This window comes from Symphalangus syndactylus, chromosome 16 (genome assembly GCF_028878055.3).
Source record: "Symphalangus syndactylus isolate Jambi chromosome 16, NHGRI_mSymSyn1-v2.1_pri, whole genome shotgun sequence".
NCBI classification, from domain to species: Eukaryota; Metazoa; Chordata; class Mammalia; order Primates; family Hylobatidae; genus Symphalangus; species Symphalangus syndactylus.
In genome coordinates, this window is record NC_072438.2 from 52641958 (window position 1) to 52662356 (window position 20399).

The 20399-nt window shown below is 32.4% G+C and overlaps 1 protein-coding gene across 3 annotated transcripts in view; it reads right to left on the reverse strand.

The window, feature by feature from the left end:
- GABRG1 (gamma-aminobutyric acid type A receptor subunit gamma1) overlaps positions 1–20399 on the reverse strand; it is an 82218-nt gene that overhangs the window by 13730 nt on the left and 48089 nt on the right. For 2 of the 3 annotated variants that reach the window (XM_055246122.2, XM_055246121.2), the window contains exons 4-8: positions 11030–11250; positions 10107–10189; positions 6354–6491; positions 6090–6242; positions 1505–1719 (exon numbers count right to left, since the gene is read on the reverse strand). In XM_055246122.2, the coding sequence (XP_055102097.1) occupies positions 1505–1719; positions 6090–6242; positions 6354–6491; positions 10107–10189; positions 11030–11250 (810 nt within the window). Of the gene's footprint in view, positions 1–1037; positions 1421–1504; positions 1720–6089; positions 6243–6353; positions 6492–10106; positions 10190–11029; positions 11251–20399 lie in introns of those variants that run through there. The other variant, XM_055246123.2, reaches the window with a different exon arrangement.

Consider the following 20399-nt stretch of genomic DNA (forward strand, 5'->3'; position numbering starts at 1 on the left):
GTGAGATTATACATTGCCTGGCCTCTATATTAGTTATTTTTATTCTAAACATCTCCACTCAAAATTTCCAGAAATAAAACTTTCAAGGCAGTAATCCAACATAGATATAAATGAATAAACAATAAAATGGAAAATCCAGAGAAGATGCACGGCTTTGATGAAAGGAAAATTGTAGAAAGCATTCATTTTTCTTTATCTAAAAATTTAACAACGGATATTACAGTTCACTTCTGATTTGTCCATTCAGGGGCCAAAATATATCCTACAGATAAGCAAAAATGACGTGAAGTTGATGGAGTCACAGGTTAATTCTACAATGCAAGTCATCAAATTTGTACTGCTAGCAATGTGCTCTGCTTTCTGTGAATATTGTGGGTATCTGAAAGCAAAATACACCAGGTTTTTCTCTTGGAATATAACATGAAAAGTAAAACGTAACTTAAAAGTATAGCAGAGTTTTATAAAGAAACCAATGAAAAAAGACTAGGGAAAAATAAATTGACTCCTAGAACTTAAAAAGTTAGATAATATGGAAAACTCATTATATATACATTAAGGTAGGCTTACAAGCTTGCCACTAATGCCTGGCTATTTGATATATTTCTCATTTATTTGAGTATTTTGAAACAAATCTTTGAAAGCATTTACTAAATTAAATGTTTTCTTGTTAATTTTAGAAAAATAAATATCTACTTTTTTAAGCCCTATGAGAACAGGATATATAAAGGAAGGGTCAGAAGCTTGAGCTCTGGCACCACAAAGGACCCAGGTCTGAGTCTTGGATCTTTCACTTACTAAGACTGTTCTTGTGCAAATCATTGAACCTCTGCTTAGAGGGTTGCTCTAAGCACACATGAAATCATGCATCTAAAATGCTCTGCAGAGTGTCTGAAACATTCAACATGTGTTAGATATTACTTTGAGGTTGCTATAATTGATAATATAAAACAGAATCATAGTCAATAATCCCATACATGAGTATGTTAGAATCAGGAGAATCCATTTTAATGTATTAGACTTGATGTGATATAAGTTAAGGTAATTATATGATTGAGATGGGAGAGTAAAATAGCACAAATATACAAAAACAAAAAAAGAATGTTGTGGTCATGACTTTTAAACACAGTTGGATACTACCATTAAAGAGGAATCTTCATCACTAAAAGTAAGGTAATTTTGTTAGAAATGCAAACCCTAACACAAAAATCGAATCAAAGGTAAATCACAAATAATGTTTGAGGTACAAAGAATCTACCACTGTGGGAAAATTCAGGCCATAATAAACCACTCTTTAGACAGGGGATCCAATGGGAGATATTTAAAAAGCAGAAATACACTTTTCTTGGTGAGCAATGGTAGGTACTCCAGTTTCATCTTAACTTTATTTGTCTTTGGTTATGGGTCTCAAGCATCCCTATTTCTGTAAACAAACACATAAATATTCAAAAGAGTATCTCTAAGTAAGTTGAGGTTTATAAAATATAAATTTTTCTTTTTAACATACCGAGGCTTTATTTTTTAGCTTTCTGTCTTTAGTAGCAGTCTTTCCTTTTTTGTTGCTGGTAAAATAATGCAAGGTTCCGTATTCCATCAAGGCTGCAAAAACAAAAATGAAACAAACAGAAACAAAGAGATCCATCGCAGTCACATAAGAAACCTTAGGTAAAGATTTCCTGGCAATTGTACTTAGGGTTGTCATTGTCAGAACCGTAGTGATACCTATGGAGAGAGGAAACAAAACAGGAAATGAAAAATAATAGACCACATTTATTCTCCAATCTGATTTGGCAATATTGTGAGTGAAATTAAACAATAGAAACAAAAAATATGATTACTAGCAATTTATATTAATAACTATTGGTAGCCATAGCAACATTGTGTCCAATGTGCTCTTTGTGTTTCTGTGGGTTCTAATCATTTAAATTGCTGCGGAGTGCAAGTTGACTCTTGATATCCATTCTTCCCTTCCTCCATTGTAATAGAATATCAAATATTTAGCTGGCATATGATTCCCCAGAACAACTTTTTTTGCCATCTCTCTGCAGCTGAGTGTGGCCACAGGCTGAGATCTAGCCAAAGGGAACCAAGTCAAGAATGTAGGCAACACACAATATCCTAAAGACAACATTAAAGAGACAAGGAATGCCCTTCTTTCCTTCTCATTGCCTTCTACTGGAATACAATGGTCATACAAATAGCACTATCCTAAAACATTAGATAATATTGGAAATTAAATTTACTCACAATACAGGAGAAAGCCAGAAGGAGCCTGAATCTCTCATACTGTAATGCATTGTATCGCCTTGAAATAAAAAAAAAAAAAAAAAAGAAATTCCTACCCCTAGACTTCACATAAGCAACAGATATTCTTCTATCTAACTGAAGTGATAGTGACTTGACATTTCCCACCACACATATACAGTCAAAATTGATTCAAACTAACATAGGTTTTTGTTATATAATAACTTGAGTTAAACCTATTTTTAATCTCAATGTTTAAGTGAGGAATACTGGCACAGTTATATCAAGGGAATATTGCTTTGAAAGCACAGAGTAAATCCTTTTATATGTATAATTGGGATGTTCTCCAGGGCCTCAATCCTGTATGTGTATCCTTGAAGGGACCTGTTTCTCATCAGTCTTCGTGTGGTTCTTGTCACTATTAATCTTAGGTCTCCTAAATTACAGATGCACATGCTAATATTTCTTTCAACCTAAACTTTCATAATCCTCATTCATTTTCCCAGTAATGTGGCCCCATGAGTGGAATTGTTTACTCTCTTAAAAGTACTAAATGCTAAATGCTTCTTAATTTGACCAATATTTACAGAGTGACAACAGTCATGATGAAATGTAAATCAAAAACAGCTGCAGCAACAGTCTCTTTGGTGTAGTGAAGGCAATAGCCACCTCTTCCCCTCATGTCTCCATTGAAACATACCCTAAAAATTCTACTCACAAACCTGTCATTTCACTTTTATCATTCCTTAGGATTGGAGAAAATATTAAAGGCAATACAGCTGTGATGAATTTGGAATTACGAGACAAATTTAGGTTTAATCTCTGACTCTTGTATCCACTAGCTCTGTGATCTTAAAGTTTTTCAACTCCTTTGTGCCTCTCGTTTAAAAAAAACAAACAGTAATATCTTCCTTCGTAATTGTAGTAAATATACACAAAAGGTACTTAATTTAATTATTTGTCTTTTTTTAAATTTCCAAATATACATTATCAGTTATATTATTTTTATTAATATTTAATTTACTTCCTTTTTTGTTAGAAAATATACTCTGAAAATTTCAGTGTTTTGTATTTTAGTAATATCTTGTTTAATGATCCATATGCACTTGAAAATATTGTGTGCTCTGAAGTTCGGTGCAGTGTCCTATAATTATCAATCAGGTAAAGTAGTTGACGATAATTTCTTTTCAAAGTTTCTATATCCTAATTAACTTTTTCTTGTAGTTCTAACAATGAATGAGAAAACAGTATGGCTGCAGATTTGTTTATTTCTCCCACTATTCCTTACAGCTTTTGCTTCAATTATTTTGAAACTAAATGTACATTTTAAAGGCTTTGTTATGGTAAAGGCTAAAAAAGTGATATACACAAGTCTCCCTTTGCCTCATCTCCCACACAGGCTTATTAAATCACATTGTTCCCGTCATCAGCTCAAGTAGGTTTCCAAAGTGTTTCTTGACTCCACAGTTATGTTCCCTATCTGAAAAATCTTAAATCCGATGTGTGGTTTCATTTTATTATCCATGACTGCAATAAATTTTACTGTATTGAGTTTCTGTTACATTCTTTTTTAATAAGGCAAAAAAACTAAGGAGAACTTTGCTTTCAGACGTTTATTTAATTTAGTAATTATTATCACTGTCATTACCTTGAGAAGAACATGGTGGATTTTCTATTAAAATATTTCTGAGTCCGTGATAATAAAAAACACTTAGGATATCAACAGGATATTGAGAAAACATTTTGGATATCATTGCTATTTTCTCCATGGCTTCCCCTACTCAAGATCCTACAATAGTCTCCCATCACATTTGGCCCACAAAAATTTACATGATCTAACTATTGGCCCCTTCTCCAAATTCATTTTCTGTGACTATTCATTCAGCTCCAACCACATTTGTCATTTTTCTGAACCCCAAAGCATGGCATAGCAGGAAGATCTGGCTTCAAAACCATATGGTTCCCCCTGCCTGGAATATCTTTCTGCCCAATATCCACCAGGTTAGCGCCACACTTCATTCGGTCACTGCTCAAATGCCACATCATCAGAGGTATCTATCTAGACTCCACAATGTAAAATAGCAAATATCACACCACTCACACCATGTCATTTTCTAAATATTGATTTTGCTATCTCTTCACAGCCTTCATGACTCACTAAAATTTTATTGTATGCCTTTTACATTTGTACATTACCTGTTTTCTCTACTAAAATGTAAACACCATAAACACGAAGTTTTAAAATTTTATTCACTGTTAACACTGCAGCACCAAAAACACTGCTTGTTTTACAGAAAGGATTTGATAAATTTTAGTAAAATGCAAGGTTGAGTTCATTGAGTTCAGGAAATTGTCTTTCAATGATATATGTGTGCGTGTATATTTAAAGCAATTGTAATTCTCTCTTAGGGTCCACAATTACAAGAGATATTTGTCAAGTTACATCTGGCCGTGCTTATCTTTACAATTGATATGCTAATATTGAATAAAAATAAGTTTATGCAAAAACGACTTCACAGTTGACTTTTCTCTTCACGACGCTCTAGCATATAACTTTATACAAACCCAGTGGTACAAATAATCCATTCAAATTCTTTTAGAAACTTCCAAACTGTTATGCATAGTGGTTATGCTAATTTACATTCCCAGAAAAATATGGAAATATAAACAAAAATACTATGTTTAAGTTATAGTAGCATACAAAGAACCTAAAATAATTTATACAACTTATAATATAAAATAATTTTAAACAATGAAAGGAAACAAAATTAAGGTATGAATGGATTTTGTCCACTAGCTATGTCAATACCCCTGTTTAGATGCCCAAGAGAACTTCTTTTTCAAGTATAGACCCATGTGCCTCAAGCATTGTTGTTGTCACTTTTATGTGACCTGAATATTACTGTACTTATTAGATGGAATCATTTATGAGCTATCATAGAAATCACATTTATGAGCTATCATAGAAATCACATATAAACTTCTTTGTGGTTAAAAATAGAAACTGTCTCACCTTTCTTTACATATTTTTAAGACACAATTATAAGCAGTGTGATTCATGTGTCTTTCACTGATTTGGGGGGTGAATCAATTCATTAACAAGTTTTCTTCATGTATCAATACCTGATTGCAGGTTACCATTTTCTTTTAAATAACTATACCATAATTAGTCACTTATTTTGTTATATGATTTGATTATTGAAATAGATTTTTACAGAAAAAGAGTAAAAGTCTATTTTGTCAAGTATGAATCACAATTACCCTGTTAATCAATGTTATTGTACAGGCAACTACAGGCGACTCTCAAGTATTCACAAAATAAATACACATTTTATACATGACAGAAGCCACAGAAGCCAGGGAGCTTCTTTTTCCTTTCAGCTACTTGCCCTTTGGAACAATTGACTTCATTAGCAATGTTATAAAAGCAGGTTATTTTAAAGCTATCTGCACACCTCAGTAAATAAACAGTGGTTATTAGTGACTCAGCTATAAGATAAAATAAAATCTTGATGAAACGTGATAGAAAAACTCAACCAAAATAAGATTTAGGAATGATGTATGATTTTCATGTATTAATTCTTGTTATGTAACTATGCTTCCCTTGGTCTTCATTAGCAGAAAAAAGAAGGAATTTTCTGAAATTTCAAGTTCTTTACAATTCCATTTTCTACTTTTCTTTTTTTACATATCTCTTTCAACATGCCATTGTCCTCTAGTTCCTGTCAATTTTTTTCCTGACTGTAGTCTAGAAGAATGTATCTAATAAATGTTACTATAAACTTTTATCACATCAAAATGATTTTTGAAAGTTCTATGGCATTATAGCATAATATTACATGTCATACCCAACGATGTTCTTGCAGGCACTGCATCTTTATTGATCCAAAAAGACACCCAAGAAAGAACAACTGTCAGAATGCATGGAATGTAGGTCTGAATAGTGAAATATCCCATTCTTCTGCTCAGGTCAAAAAAAATTGTCATGATAACATAATCCCCTGGAAGAAAAACAAATGTTTTATTTTGGCTATATAAATCACAATCCATATATTTAAAATAAAAATGTCATTTAATGCTAGCATCATTCACTATTTGAGTATTCTTTTTACCAGAGATTGTGTGAGAGATTTCAGTTGAGTTCCGTAACCCTACAAATGCAAACTGATATAATCTCCAGTATTTAGGATCAGCCACTTCTACGGAGGGCTTTTTCCACTTATACTCAATTTCATTTTTAGGGTATCCATCTATAGAAAAAAAATACGTAGATTAGAAAGATCCAAATTTGATACCATTGCAATGCCAACATTATCCAAAGGTAGATTCTTGGAACTTTTTCCTGTTTTTTTATTATAAGATATGCCAAACATAGAACATTTTAATACAATAAATATTAATAAGCAGAGTTTAATGACTAATCATACATGGATCAAATTATGATAACCCATGTAATCTACTTAAGTTAAGAAATAGAAACTTGCTAACATACAGAAAACCCAGTATGTCCACCCTAATATAGTACTCCTTCCCCAATCTAGAGGTAATAACTATCCTGATTTCTGCGATGATCTTTTCTTTTTAATATAGATTTTTCATATGCATCTCTGAAAAGTATAGCATAGTTTGGGTTCCTTTGAATTTTATTTGATCATTGTCATACTTAAGGCAGTCTTTGGCATATTATTTTTTTCTTCTTTTTCCTCATACTACCTTGTCTAAGAATGTCTTTTTTAATATATTGTGATAGTCATCAATGTTGTACGTAGCTAAATTTCTTCCACTGTAAAAACACACCAAAATTTATCCATTATACAGTTTTAGAAATTTGTGATATTTTTTGTTGGCTATAACCAACATTGCTGCTGGTAACATTATTATACGTGCCTCCCGAAACGTGTACATGCAAGGGTTACTCTAGGATATACACCTAGGTATGGAGTAGCTGGGTCATGGGTTACACATAATATCAACTTTATGAGGTAGTGCCAATCTTTTTTCCATAGATAGTATACTAAAATATTCTCCTTTTTTTTTTTAGACGGAATCTCACTCTGTTGTCCAGGCTGGAGTGCAGTGCCACGATCTTGGCTCACTGCCAATGTCTGCCACCCAGGTTGGAGCAATTCTCATGCCTCAGCCTCCTAAGTAGCTGAAACCTATACAGGTGCTCGCCAACACACATGGCTACCTTTTTTTTATTTATTTTTGTTTTTATCTTTAGAGACAGGGTTTTGCCATGTTGGCCAGGCTATTCTCAAACCCCTGACCCTCAGGTGATCCGCTCCCCTCGGCCTCCCAAAGTGCTGAGATTACAGGCATGAGCCACCGCGCCTGGCCATTAACATATTCTCTTATCAGCCAGAGTGTGAAAGTTCACATGAATGCATATGCTCATTAATCTTGATATATGCAGTCTTCTTCATTTTTACTCGTCCGTGAAGTGTATTTTATTTCACAGTCTCCTGATTAATAATAAAACCTAGCCTTTAAAAAGTATGTTTATTAGACTCTTGGATTGCTTCTTTGAGGAACTGCTTGTCAATTGCCCATTATTTATTTTTTACTTTCTCTTATTTTTTCCTCTCTTTTTATATTAATTCTTTATGTATTCTAGATACTAGTCCTTTGTTAAGGAAAATGTTTTGTCTACTTTGTAGCTGTCTAGAACGGAGGTATATCCTTTCATCTTTCTAAAAAATATTTTTGTTTCTGCCTTGTGTCAGGAATATCTTTGAGGACTTTTTGAACCAACCGAGTGAAAGAAATTTGGGCTAAAAATCTATTTGAGGGTAGACTTGTAATTAGATTCTCTCAAGACGAATCATTTCACCCTGTATGCTGATTTCAGAGGCAACATCCCTTTTAGCTTTTGGTGGTTGTGTGTGTGTGTGTGTATATGTTTGTGTGTGTAGGAGGTAATTCTTCATGTGATCTCAACTGGTCAGGCTTTCGTATCCCAACTTTATGTGGAGATTATGTTCTATTACGTTACCTTCTTGCAATACTATCAGAGCAAATCTTGAAGGAAGTTACCAAGTTTTGTCAATATCCTCAGGTCAAAATCGGCTGCAAATTTACCTTTCTGGTTTACAGTTTTCATGTAGATGCTTGTAGCTAAAAAGTTCTTTCTATGTGTGGTCACATAGATGTTTTAGAATATTTTAATGGTATAAAATTTTTGTTTTCAACCAAAATATTGGTAGCACATTACATAAACAGAATTTACTAATTAACCTGAAATTTCAAAAATAGTATATCCAATATTTCCAAAATAACATGTATTTTCCACTAGGATCTCTATTAGTCATGCAATGAAATAGGTACCATCTCTGCTGATCTGTTTAATAACCTATTTTAGCTTTCTTTTTCTCCATCTTCTTTCACTTGCTCTCTAGAGTTGTAACCATTTTTATTTCCATAGTTTCTGTCTTTACTTTTAAAAAGTTTTAGAGTCAATAGAGTATACACATAGTATACAGTAGTGTGGGCACAAATAAACATGATTGGCTAAATAGCCACTCTGAATCTCATGATATTAATTTTTAAAATTGGGACTGTAATGAAATCTTCCACACATATTTGTTGTGAAATATTAGATGCAGATGGCTTAATTCTCTACTGGACTCATGTAGAGTGCCTGAAAAAAATTAGCTACGATTATTATATGTTTGTTATTGACACCCAATTAAACTCACAAAGATAAATGATTAATTACCATTAACAGCAACCAAAACCAGAGAGCTATCACACGAAAATTTAAGAATGGCTTCTAGAATGAAGTACAACAACTGCTACATCAATTATTGCATATGAACTTTTCCTTGAGTTCCTTGAATGCTATCAATCAAGTATTTGTTGCTATTTGGCTGTTTTATCCATTTCAAAGTTACTGTTTAAAAATCAAAGCAGTGAGATAGATCATTAATATAAAAGAATGCTTTAATGAGAAAAAATCATTAAGAAAATTCAAGAATATCATTAATAAAAGGCAAAAAATATGTGGAAATTTAGTAAGTGAAGAAGTAGGGTTATGCTTATGAATGAATTGTCATATTACACTCTACCACATTCTAGAATGTGATCTGTGAAAACAATAAATTTCAAAAGAAAGAAAATAGCATTAGACAATTTGTGGGTAAAGGCAATCACATTTTTATAAGCCATTTTACTTATTTTTAAGACAATTGTATGTATCTAGAAAAATACTTTTATAAAAATACATGTAAGGATACATATGTTAGTAAATATAAAATAAAATTAATATAGCTCTGGACAGGTTATAATTATTTCCTTTAAAGGATATACCAGGTTTTTATACTCTAATTATTCACCTCTAACCACTTCTCTATGAATCAACCTTTTTTAATTAAATCAACTTATTTCTACCTTGGTTTTTCTGACTTATTAAAGTGGTCTCAAATATTTGCTATTCATATGGTAAATACTATTTGCCTAACCAATTTTTGAGACACATTTGAAAATCTAATGTAATAAAGTTAAATCTTGCCTCCAGGAAGATGAATATAATTTGAATCACCTTTTTTTGGTGACTGTGTAAAAACATTTGAATACAAACCTATTTTCGATACTCCTTTATTTAATAAAAATAAGCAAATAGCATTGGAATAAAATTAAAAGTTATAAAGAATGTTTTAATAAAATATATGCATTCATTACACATGTATTGTAACCTTGTAGTTTAAAAGCAAGAAGCAAATATATTATTTGTATTATTTTATCTAAAAGAATTGAACATAACTTACACTTTTGAAAATCCTATTTTATTTTCTTTCATTTCATTTTTAAATAAATAGCTTCTAAGGTTAAAATTCTATGAAATTATCAAGTGTTTTGTTACTTACAGCTTGAAAATTCCAGTGGACAGGAATGTTCATCCATAGGAAAGTTATGAAGCTGAAGATAACATTCTGCATTAATTGTCAATCTATTTAGATGGAAAACAAGTATTAAATAAAGATAAATAATTTGAAGCATTAAAAATCTCCTGTCTAATTTTAAAACAAGATTTTGTCGTATGATAACAGATTGTGACATATTAGAATATAATAACGATTCTAAAGTCTCAAAGTCTTAAATAGCAATAATATTATAACATTTATATATGAGTATGAGAATTCTAACAATTTCCTCTTCAGTCAACTAAGTTACCTCTGTATATATTTCAATATGATCTCTGTGTTTACACATAATAATTCATACTTCAATATGTGAACAAACACATGTGCAAACACAGCAGATTAACAGATTATAAATGGTTAAGTACGGTAATTTTTTCTCTTAATTTATTATGAATATCTTTCCATGAAGGATGGTTCTTAATAAGCAGATATGTTCAAGTCAATGAGTTAAATAAACTTGAACCTTATACATCAACCTTCATTTAATCCTTTCTTACGGATGTTTTACTACACCATTGAAAATTAGAGTATTATAAAATGTTATAGCAGGGTGGGTTTCTAGAGGAAATCTTACTCAATTATTTGCACTGAAGGTTAAGAAAACCGTAATCTTTATGCTGCAACCTCTTCTGCATCAAAGGAAGAAAATCAAATAATTTTTTCTCTTTGCTTTTAGTCCTTTTCACATAATAATAACTGAGCTTAAAAAAGTATTGCCAAAGTATTTCACCATTTTATATTTTAGCATGTGAAAGGAGCTCCGTAGTTTTGGTTTTGCAACTTTGAGAAATAAAAAATTAGGAGTTGATTAAATATTAGTATGGAAAATAAATGAGAGCAACTACAGATTTTTAAACCGATATTACCTTAGAGTATATAGAACTCGTCCATCATTCCAAATTCGAAGCAGACGATTAGGAGTTGTTATCCAGTGAGCATCAGATTTTCTTGAGTTTCTGAAGAAAGTGTCAGGAATCCAAATTTTTCCAACCATATTACTGTTAAGCATAAGTACTTTCATGGTACTATTGAATTTTAAACGACTGTCAAACCAGGTTTGGGCAAAAATTATATCTATTGTGTATTCCTAAAATATAAGAAGAAGAGTAACAACATATTAGTAAAGCTACTATTTTAGTTGTTTTTCTCGAAAGTTTGAATTTTTATATGGTAGAGTTTCTGCAAGGAACAGTTAAACTCAGTCTTTTTGGAGGAAAAAAAATTCCCTTATTTTAAACTTTTTTTTTTTTGAGATGGAGTCTCGCTCTGTCGCCCAGGCTGGAGTACAGTGGCGCGATCTCGGCTCACTGCAAGCTCCGCCTCCCGGGTTCACACCATTCTCCTGCCTCAGCCTCTCGAGTAGCTGGGAATACAGGTGCCCGCCACCACGCCCGGCTAATTTTTTGTATTTTTAGTAGAGACGGGGTTTCACCGTGTTAGCCAGGATGGTCTCAATCTCCTGACCTCGTGATCCGCCCGGCTCAGCCTCCCAAAGTGCTGGGATTACAGGGGTGAGCCAGCGCACATGGCCTAAACTTTCTTTTTGTTTACATAAGTCATGTAAAATAAAATCCAAGATTTCCAGTAGTTATTGTTGCCCAGTGTGGCTTTATTCTTTTTTATTTTTTGTGTGTGAATTTTACTCAAGATTTTGTACTATGTAGGATGTACTCATTAAACTTAAAAGCAAATTATCTTAATGTTAACAATTACATTAATTTATATGTAGAGTTTAAGTCACATAAACAAACAAAAAAAAATCTAGACGCAAAAAACAACCAAATTTTTTAAGAGCCCTTACATTGTTTTTTGTCCAAAAAGTTAATTCCAATTATTTATATCTACTGTTTTTAAATGTTTTAGGGAAACCACAAAGTAACTTATTGAGCAATTATAAAATGCCAAACATATGTTAAGAGCTTTGCATGTGTCATGTCACTAAATCCTTATTGCAACTCTGGGAAATATGTACTAGTATAATCATTATTTTTCAGTAACATGTATTAATAGAAATATAAAATAATTCTTCTCACATCACACAACTAATAAGCAGTTGATATGGAAACTGAGCCACTGCAGCCTAAATCCCAAGTTCACATCCATAACAAATGCATATAATGGTGGTTATAGTGAAGTCTGATGGGTTCCAAGGTTGGAGCAAAGCCTTTGTCCATAGTAACTGTAATTAGGAAATTCCACAATTAACAGAGAACTTTCAGGAGTAGATGATTAGATATTATCTACCTTTGTATCCTGACAAAATGTCTGCCATATTATCGGCATTTAAAATAAATCAAATGAACAAGAACTCAGCAGTAATCAATGCCATGGAGGAAAGGAAATAAATATACATACATAATATATATATGTACTATATATGTGTGTGTATATATATGTGTGTGTGTATGTATGTTTGCATGTGTATGTATATACTTTTGATATTTAAAAGAATAAGTAAATTGACAAATAGGCATTATATAAGTTACTTCTGGTGGGAGAGATTGATTACTTGCACTTGAAGTCATATTAGCAATTGGCCAATTTTCCTGAGGGAAAATATTTAATATAAGAAATGGAAGTACAGTTGGGGAAGTGGCCAATAAATGAAAAATGGAAAAAAAATTACAAGTGATTAATAAGTAAACAAACTAGATTCAACTTATTTATAGGGAAGTTGGATCAAATCCTAGGTTCCAGGCAGACTACTTATAATTACAATTTGCTTAACCGGAATATAAAAATAAATTGAGAGGTTATCTCATTTTATCTATTTTTGATGAACAGTGTTACAATTCTGGAAAAGCATATACATAATAATTATTTAAAATCCAATAGGTACCAGAAACTATGTAATTGAGTATGAGATGTATGTTTTATAAAGGGCTTAAAATATATACACATATAATTCTGAATAATTTATTCATATAATGAAGTAATGTGTAATCATTCAATCATCTACCTATATATTTAACATCTATATTATGTCAGTCATTGTTTTGAATGGAGTTAAAATATGAAGTTTTTGTGCACAAAAATGCTTGCATCATGACCCTCTGTTTACATAATTTTCATTGCCGTGCTAGAGTAACTTAGGGAGATAATTAAAATTTTACTTTTTGCAACTTAATATGGGATGGCACAGATCAAACTGTGCTGTGGAATATGGACTGAAAGTACTTTTGCAACTACGTAAGGCTTACAAATCTGATAGCCACAACCTTGCTTATATACTGTGTTTAAAGCACAGGCTGAGTCATAAGGCAAATCAAATCCCATAACACACAATAATTCGTATTTATGCTGTAGATGTTTAATCATCTTATTGAGTAATATTAATGGAGTAACACATAAATTGTGCATGCATTTAGGAGGTCCAAGAGACCCTTATACACAATATCACTGGTGTACCTATTCTTTGAACCTTGTGAAAAATTCTTGGACAACTTCACTGAAGTTATCATTAATCCCCACTGTGCCCGCCTGTATCTCAAGCCAGATGTCTTGTCTTTGGAATCAATTATAATTTATCCAAGCAGCCTCTTCACCTGACACAAATGACTAACCATTCAGTCTAACCATGTAACCTACGCTAATGACATGGTGTCTAATTTTAATGGCAAATACAGACAGAAGGCTCATACTCTTCTATGGTAAACTAAATGCCGTGGGAAGAGCATTTAGTCAACTTTATTTGCCAGAATTATGTTGTACTTTTGCATAGGATCAAACAGCAGAAAGTACTTAAGATACCAGCAAGGATTGCGGCTAGGCAAATATTCAACACTGGTTGGTAGAGGGAATGTAATGCTACTTGGCAGTTATACTTAGCTGCAGTATTCCTAATTCACAGGGCATTAAAGGTGGCACTTGAGAACCAATTTGTCTAAGGCTGGGATTTCCAAAGCAGCTGTCAATACTGCTTAGCAGCTGCAGGACCTTCTTTGAAGGCCCTGATTCTGGAAGTGTTAATCACTGTTGGAAGACTTATGATTTCCAAAGGATCAGAAATGGAAAAAGTTTTCTACTCACAGTTGTCCCCTCAATCTAATATTAAGAAGAGAAAGATTCAGAGCATAAGTCTTGATAATCTATCCATCTCAAGCCCTTTGCAGAAGCTAATACTTATAAGCCCTTTTAAATAAATTGCTAATTTTTAATAAATGCCTCACTGAAATAAGACCATTAAAATATATGCCATGTCACACGTAATAAAAAAAATCCAGTTTTGTTTGTCCATTTGTATTAATTTCCAGAAAAGGACCAAACTGCCCTTGTACTTCATGTTCCTGTTCACAGGTTGTAATGATCTACACAAGAAATAAGCAAAAGAAAAACATAAAATGGAACTTCTATTTACTCAGAACTACAAATACAATAGCTTCTAAGATAAACATTTTGAGATAAGGAACTGTGCATTTAAAATTTGACATCCAATGTACTTTACAAAATTTACCGTATCTCCTTGCAAGTTAGCTGACAAAACAGCATTAGTGAATAAATATGAAGTGAGCCATTTTGATTCCTAATTTAATAAAATCAAGTAATAATTGATAAGTGTGTAGTGCAGTCTCATTACTACATTGTCAGTTTGCAATTAAGCACTGTATCTCACATTTCAAAATACCAGTTAATTCAATATTACGGTCTTTCTAGTAATGGGAGAAACTTCACAAAAAATTCAAGACCTGCCAAATAAATTAACCTAGGTGCATAATTTCATCATAAAATTTGATTGACCCTGATTTATTCTTCCAATGTTGGCATTAATCTCTTCCCAAACTGTCTAGTCACATGACCAGAAGAGAATGGTGGACCTAATAATTTTTAGCAGTAATGGAGCTATAGACATGTAGGGAAAAAGTACAAGTACAGCTAATCCATAGGACAAATAAATACATTTAGTGGTAAAATTTTATAGCTCCAGTTTGCTTAATTATTGTAAAAGCACCAGCTTCTGAATTCTAGCAGGAAGAGGTAAATAAAAAATGTAGTGTTATTCTATGTTTGAAATAGAAAAAGAAATAGGGAGCAAAGAGGTTATGCCAATTACTTAAATCATTGAGGTCATCAGCAATACAGGAGAGAGATTCAAAAAGTAGACACATATTCTGGATTCAGCTGCTAGCCCTTTGTGCTCTCTTTTTATATCTATGAATGTAGATTGCCAAAGGCGCATAGCATCGTGTGCATTCATCAATTAATTTTTTAGCAAATATTTTTTCAGTATTCTTGTTAGTTTTATAACGTACTTGGTTTACAAAGATGAAAATGGAACCTTCTTGGTATGAACATATACATAATAAAATTAGAAATTAATAAAATGTAGAAGGGGTATAAAGAGAAATAGAAATAGTAGAGATTAATTTTAGTTAAGAGAAATTAAGAAAGATTTCATGACAGATGTTGCACTTAACCTGAAACCTGTAAGATTTGGAAATATTTCAATTTATGCATCAATTAGTAAATTGTGGAGGGAAGGGAAAGGACAAAGAGGCAGTAAAAGGCAGGGCAGAATGGAAAATAAAGAATGCAAGCCATATATAATGAAAAAGTAGCACATCTTCTGTATGTCAGGGAATGTGCATTCCTCAAATACACAGGGTATCCTACATCTGGAAGAGCTTTTTAGCAACTATTATCTAAAATTACCAATTTCCAATGATTGACCAGCCCAGAAACAGCTCTGAACACTGCACTGAGAATAATGAACTGAAAATCCTGGTACTTCATGTGTTAATTTTCTGCATCATGCTCAATCAAAATTTCCTACTGGAAATATATAACTATATTTCCAGAATATATATTATATAATATTCTGCATAAAAGTCAAAAGAGTAAAATATCAAACATTATATTCACTGAACAGTTAAACTATATAGAATAGAAGATGAAATAATACAATCTGTAGGGTTTTATAAACCCTATGAATGAACTCCCAGTTCTTAAGAAGTTACAATAAAATAGGACAAGGTCAGCTTCCAGACCTTGGAATATATATAGTACCTGAGTACCTGAATTCTGGGTTGGGAGCAAGCTATTCTTGTGAGCTTGTATTAGCAAAGGTGCTCCACAGAAACACAGCCAACGGGATAAATAGTTGGACATATAGGTGCTGACTGATAGGTAGAGGGATAGATAGATGAGAGAGAGAGAGAAAGGGAAAAGAGAGTTGAATCATGTGGTATTGTAGGGGCTGGAAAGTGCAAAATGTGCAGGGAAGACTGGTAGGTAGGGAGCCAGGGAAGAGTTTATGATTCAGTCTTGAAGCCAAAGGCAGTCTGGAGCCTGAGTCTCTTCTTCCTAGAGGAACCTCAGTCAATCTTTACAGTGCTCATCTGACTGGTTGAGGCCCAACTACATTATAGAGGGTAAATTGCTTACACAAAAACTACTGATTTAAATGTGAATCACATCTAAATAATACCTTCACAGCAACATCTGGACTAGAATTTAGCCAAATACAGTCATGCACTGCATAATGACATTTTCAGTCAATGATCAACCACATGTACAACGTTGGTACCATAAAATTACAATGCAGCTGAAAAATTCCCATCACCTAGTGATGCTGTGGCCATCCTGACGTCCTAGCACAACAGATTACTTACATCCTTCTGGTGATGCTGATATAAACAAACCTATTGTGCTGCCAGTTGTTTAAAAGTATAATACACACAATTATGCACAGTATATAGTATTTGGTAATGGTAATAAATAACTAGCGTAATACTGGTTTACATATTTACCATACAATAATTTCTATCATTGTTTCAGATCATACTGTTTCTATACACACACACACACACACACAACAAATATATCTGTTAACTGTATTATATATATACATAACACATACATATGTTAACTATAAAATGACAGAAAGTATAGCATAATAAATACACAAACCAAAATACACACACATATTATATGTTATAATATAATATGTAAATATATTATAATGTAATGTGTATGATGAATTTATGCATTTGTATACAATATGTATATGTACCATCATATATGTTAACTGTAAAACATCCTCAGGCAAGTCCTTCAGTAGGTATTCTGGACGATGTATTGTTTATCAGATCAGATGACAGCTTTATGCATGTTATTGCCCCTGAAGACCTTCTAGTGGGACAAGATGTGGAGGTGGAGGACAGTAATGATGATGATTCTGACCATGTAGACTAATGTGTAGGTCTTATAGTTTCTAACAAAATGTTGAAAAAGCTAAAAAAAAAAAAAAATAGAAAAAAGAAAAGCTGACAAAATAATGACACAAAGAAAATACTTTGTAGAGTTGTAAAATGTTTTTAAGCTGTTATGAAAATGTCAAATTTATAATAAATTTATAAAACAAAAAAACAGTAAGCTGATAATAATTTGTTATTGAAGAAAGAAATTAAAAAAAATTAATTTAGAGTATTCTAAGTGCACAATGTTTATAAGGTCTAAAGTAGTGCACGGTAATGTCCAGGTCTTCACATTCACTCACCACTCACTCACTGACTCACCCAGAGCAACTTCCCTGTCTGCAAGCCTTCAGTAATAAGCCCCTTATGCAGGTGTACCATTTTTATCTTTTATACCATATTTTTACTGTATTTTTCTATGTTAGGTATGTTTAAATATGCAAATGCTTATTGTGTTACCATTACCTATGACATTCAGTTTAATAATATTCTTTACAGGTTTGTATCCTAGAAGCATTAGGCTATATGATATAGCCTCAGTATGTAGTAGACTATACCATGTAGGTTTGTGTAAGTACCTTCTATGATGTTTCCACAATGGTGAAATTGACTAAAGATGCATTTCTTATAATGTGTCTCTGTCATTAAGTGATACATAACTGTATTTGGGTACCATAGCCTGGCTAAGTTGACATGTAAAATTAACCATTACAGAGCTATTAACAGTAGGAATAGACACCCATGGATTCAGAACGCTTTTACAAAAATTATCCATGTGTTTGTTTTCCAGACAAGGGACAATTTATACTGTGGCAAGAAGGAACATATTCCTCCATCTCATGTTCTCTACGAAAATCTGTATTCTTGTAATTTTGTCCCATCTCTTGGTCTCTCTGAAGTTCGCTTCGTATTTCTCAATTGAGTGGATGTAATATATTAAAAATCCATTACCTATTGTCTCTGTTTATTTCTCTGCAATTTGAACTTGATCTGAATGACCATGAAATCTGAAAAGAAGTGATCTACACTGAAAACATAAGAGTATTGAGTGACATTTCAAAAAATAAGGACAGAAAAACCATTGTGATGTTAGCTTCGCATGGGCAATGAATTTTTTAATTAAGTGAGATATAATATAAGTGTGTTTACCTGGTTTTTAAACCTATTTTAAACTTACTTTGCCTCTGCTGAGATTCAATACTGATTTAAAACAGAGCAGTTCTTAGTAAAAATACTAATATTTGACAGATTTTAGATATATTTATGATAATATATTTTTATTTAAAATCTAGTAATCTTGCAAAAGAGTAAAGTATTTCATGAAGTTAGTTTATGTCAAGAGTTGTCATATGCCATAAAATAATTTTAAAAATAATTATCCAAAAACATGTAAATAACTGAGCCTACTATTTTTGGTAAATTAGAAAAGTTTTCATAAACCTTTATTAAATTTAAATAAAATATATATTTGATAGCCTTTCACTTAAGCAGAGAAAGCTAATGTAATTCCCTTCACTATATTTTCATTTGCTTTCCAGATTCCATCAAATTGTTTTTGCCCAGTGACTATTCTATATTGCCAAGCTTTATCTTCTCATTTTTTTTCCTGCTTTTCCCTCATTTTAATTGAGATACAAGGAAGCCTTTCCAAGATCATGCAACATGTAAGAGATTCGCATCATGTACTCCACAATTTTAACCTCTTTACCATAACTCAGGTCATCCATATGAGGCAAACATTTTTAAACCAGAGAAATGAAATTTATATTTTGACAATGAGTAGTTTTGGTCACTTATTTCATCCTTACCTTTCTTTCATCTTGTTTTTTACTTTCATGGCATTTGTATCTATGTTATCACTGTGGGGTATTTAGATGAATAAATGATTGAATAAGTCTAACCTGCATGGAGCACGCTTCCTAAGCATGAAACATAGTATGATAACAAATATACAAAAGATCCACCTTATTCATAGGGATACATTCCAAGATCCCCATTGAATGCCTGAAACCTTGATTAGTTGGGAACCCTATATATACCATGTTTTTCCTGTACATAAGTACCTATGATAATGTTCAAGTGATAAGTTATGCACTGTAGAGACTGACAATGAATTCTATAATATAATTTAAATAACAAAATACTGTACTGAAAGTTCCATGAATGTGATCTCTACCTTCTTCTCAAAATATCTTATTGTACTGTGCTCACCTATTTTCAGATCATTGTTGAGCATAGGTAACTGAAACCACAGAAAGAAAAACCACGGATAAGGAGGGACTATTGTATAAACACACTCAAATTATACTCCCCCATTACAGTTTATTACCAATTAATAGCATGATAAGAAGTCCTCTGTGATAAATGATTGATATTCAGATGAAGGTTCTGCTTCCTAGAAAAGCTTCATAGCCAATAGGCAAACTTGCTTTCTATCCACATGTGCAACATTTGTTACAGATTGGTTCAATGCTAAATAGCTAGATTAATTGCTGTATGATCTGAATGGGAAAAGTGTTTCTACATCTGTGACTGCCCTGTACTAAAAATATTTTCTTGATGTCTGAATTAGTCTGTCTATCTGAGCAAGAGAGAACACTATATTTGGAAATGATATATTTAGAAATAGTCCACATGACTCATGTTTTAAATTACTTATATCATTACCAGTTTATAAAATGCTTACTGTTGTCCACAGTCCAGCTGCAGAAAATGAAAAACTTTCCAACATTGTATCCTGCAGTGGGGCATTAATTGCATTGCTGTCAGAAGCACTTACTGCTTCTGTTTACCTCAGGAGTTTGAATCCTATTGCGCATGTCACAAAGCTAGGTACTCCTACCAGGAAATCCAAGGCTTATCATACAGTTTTAACAACTTCAGTTATGGTAATTTGTTACAATTTTTATTATAACAAAATGCCAAAAATCAAGACATTTAAATAAGTTTTCTCTACTTCACATTTTAATTAAACTGAAGAGCAGCTGGTGTTAGTTCAAATTCATTGCCAATCTAAGACAAACCTTTACTACATAATTTTAAG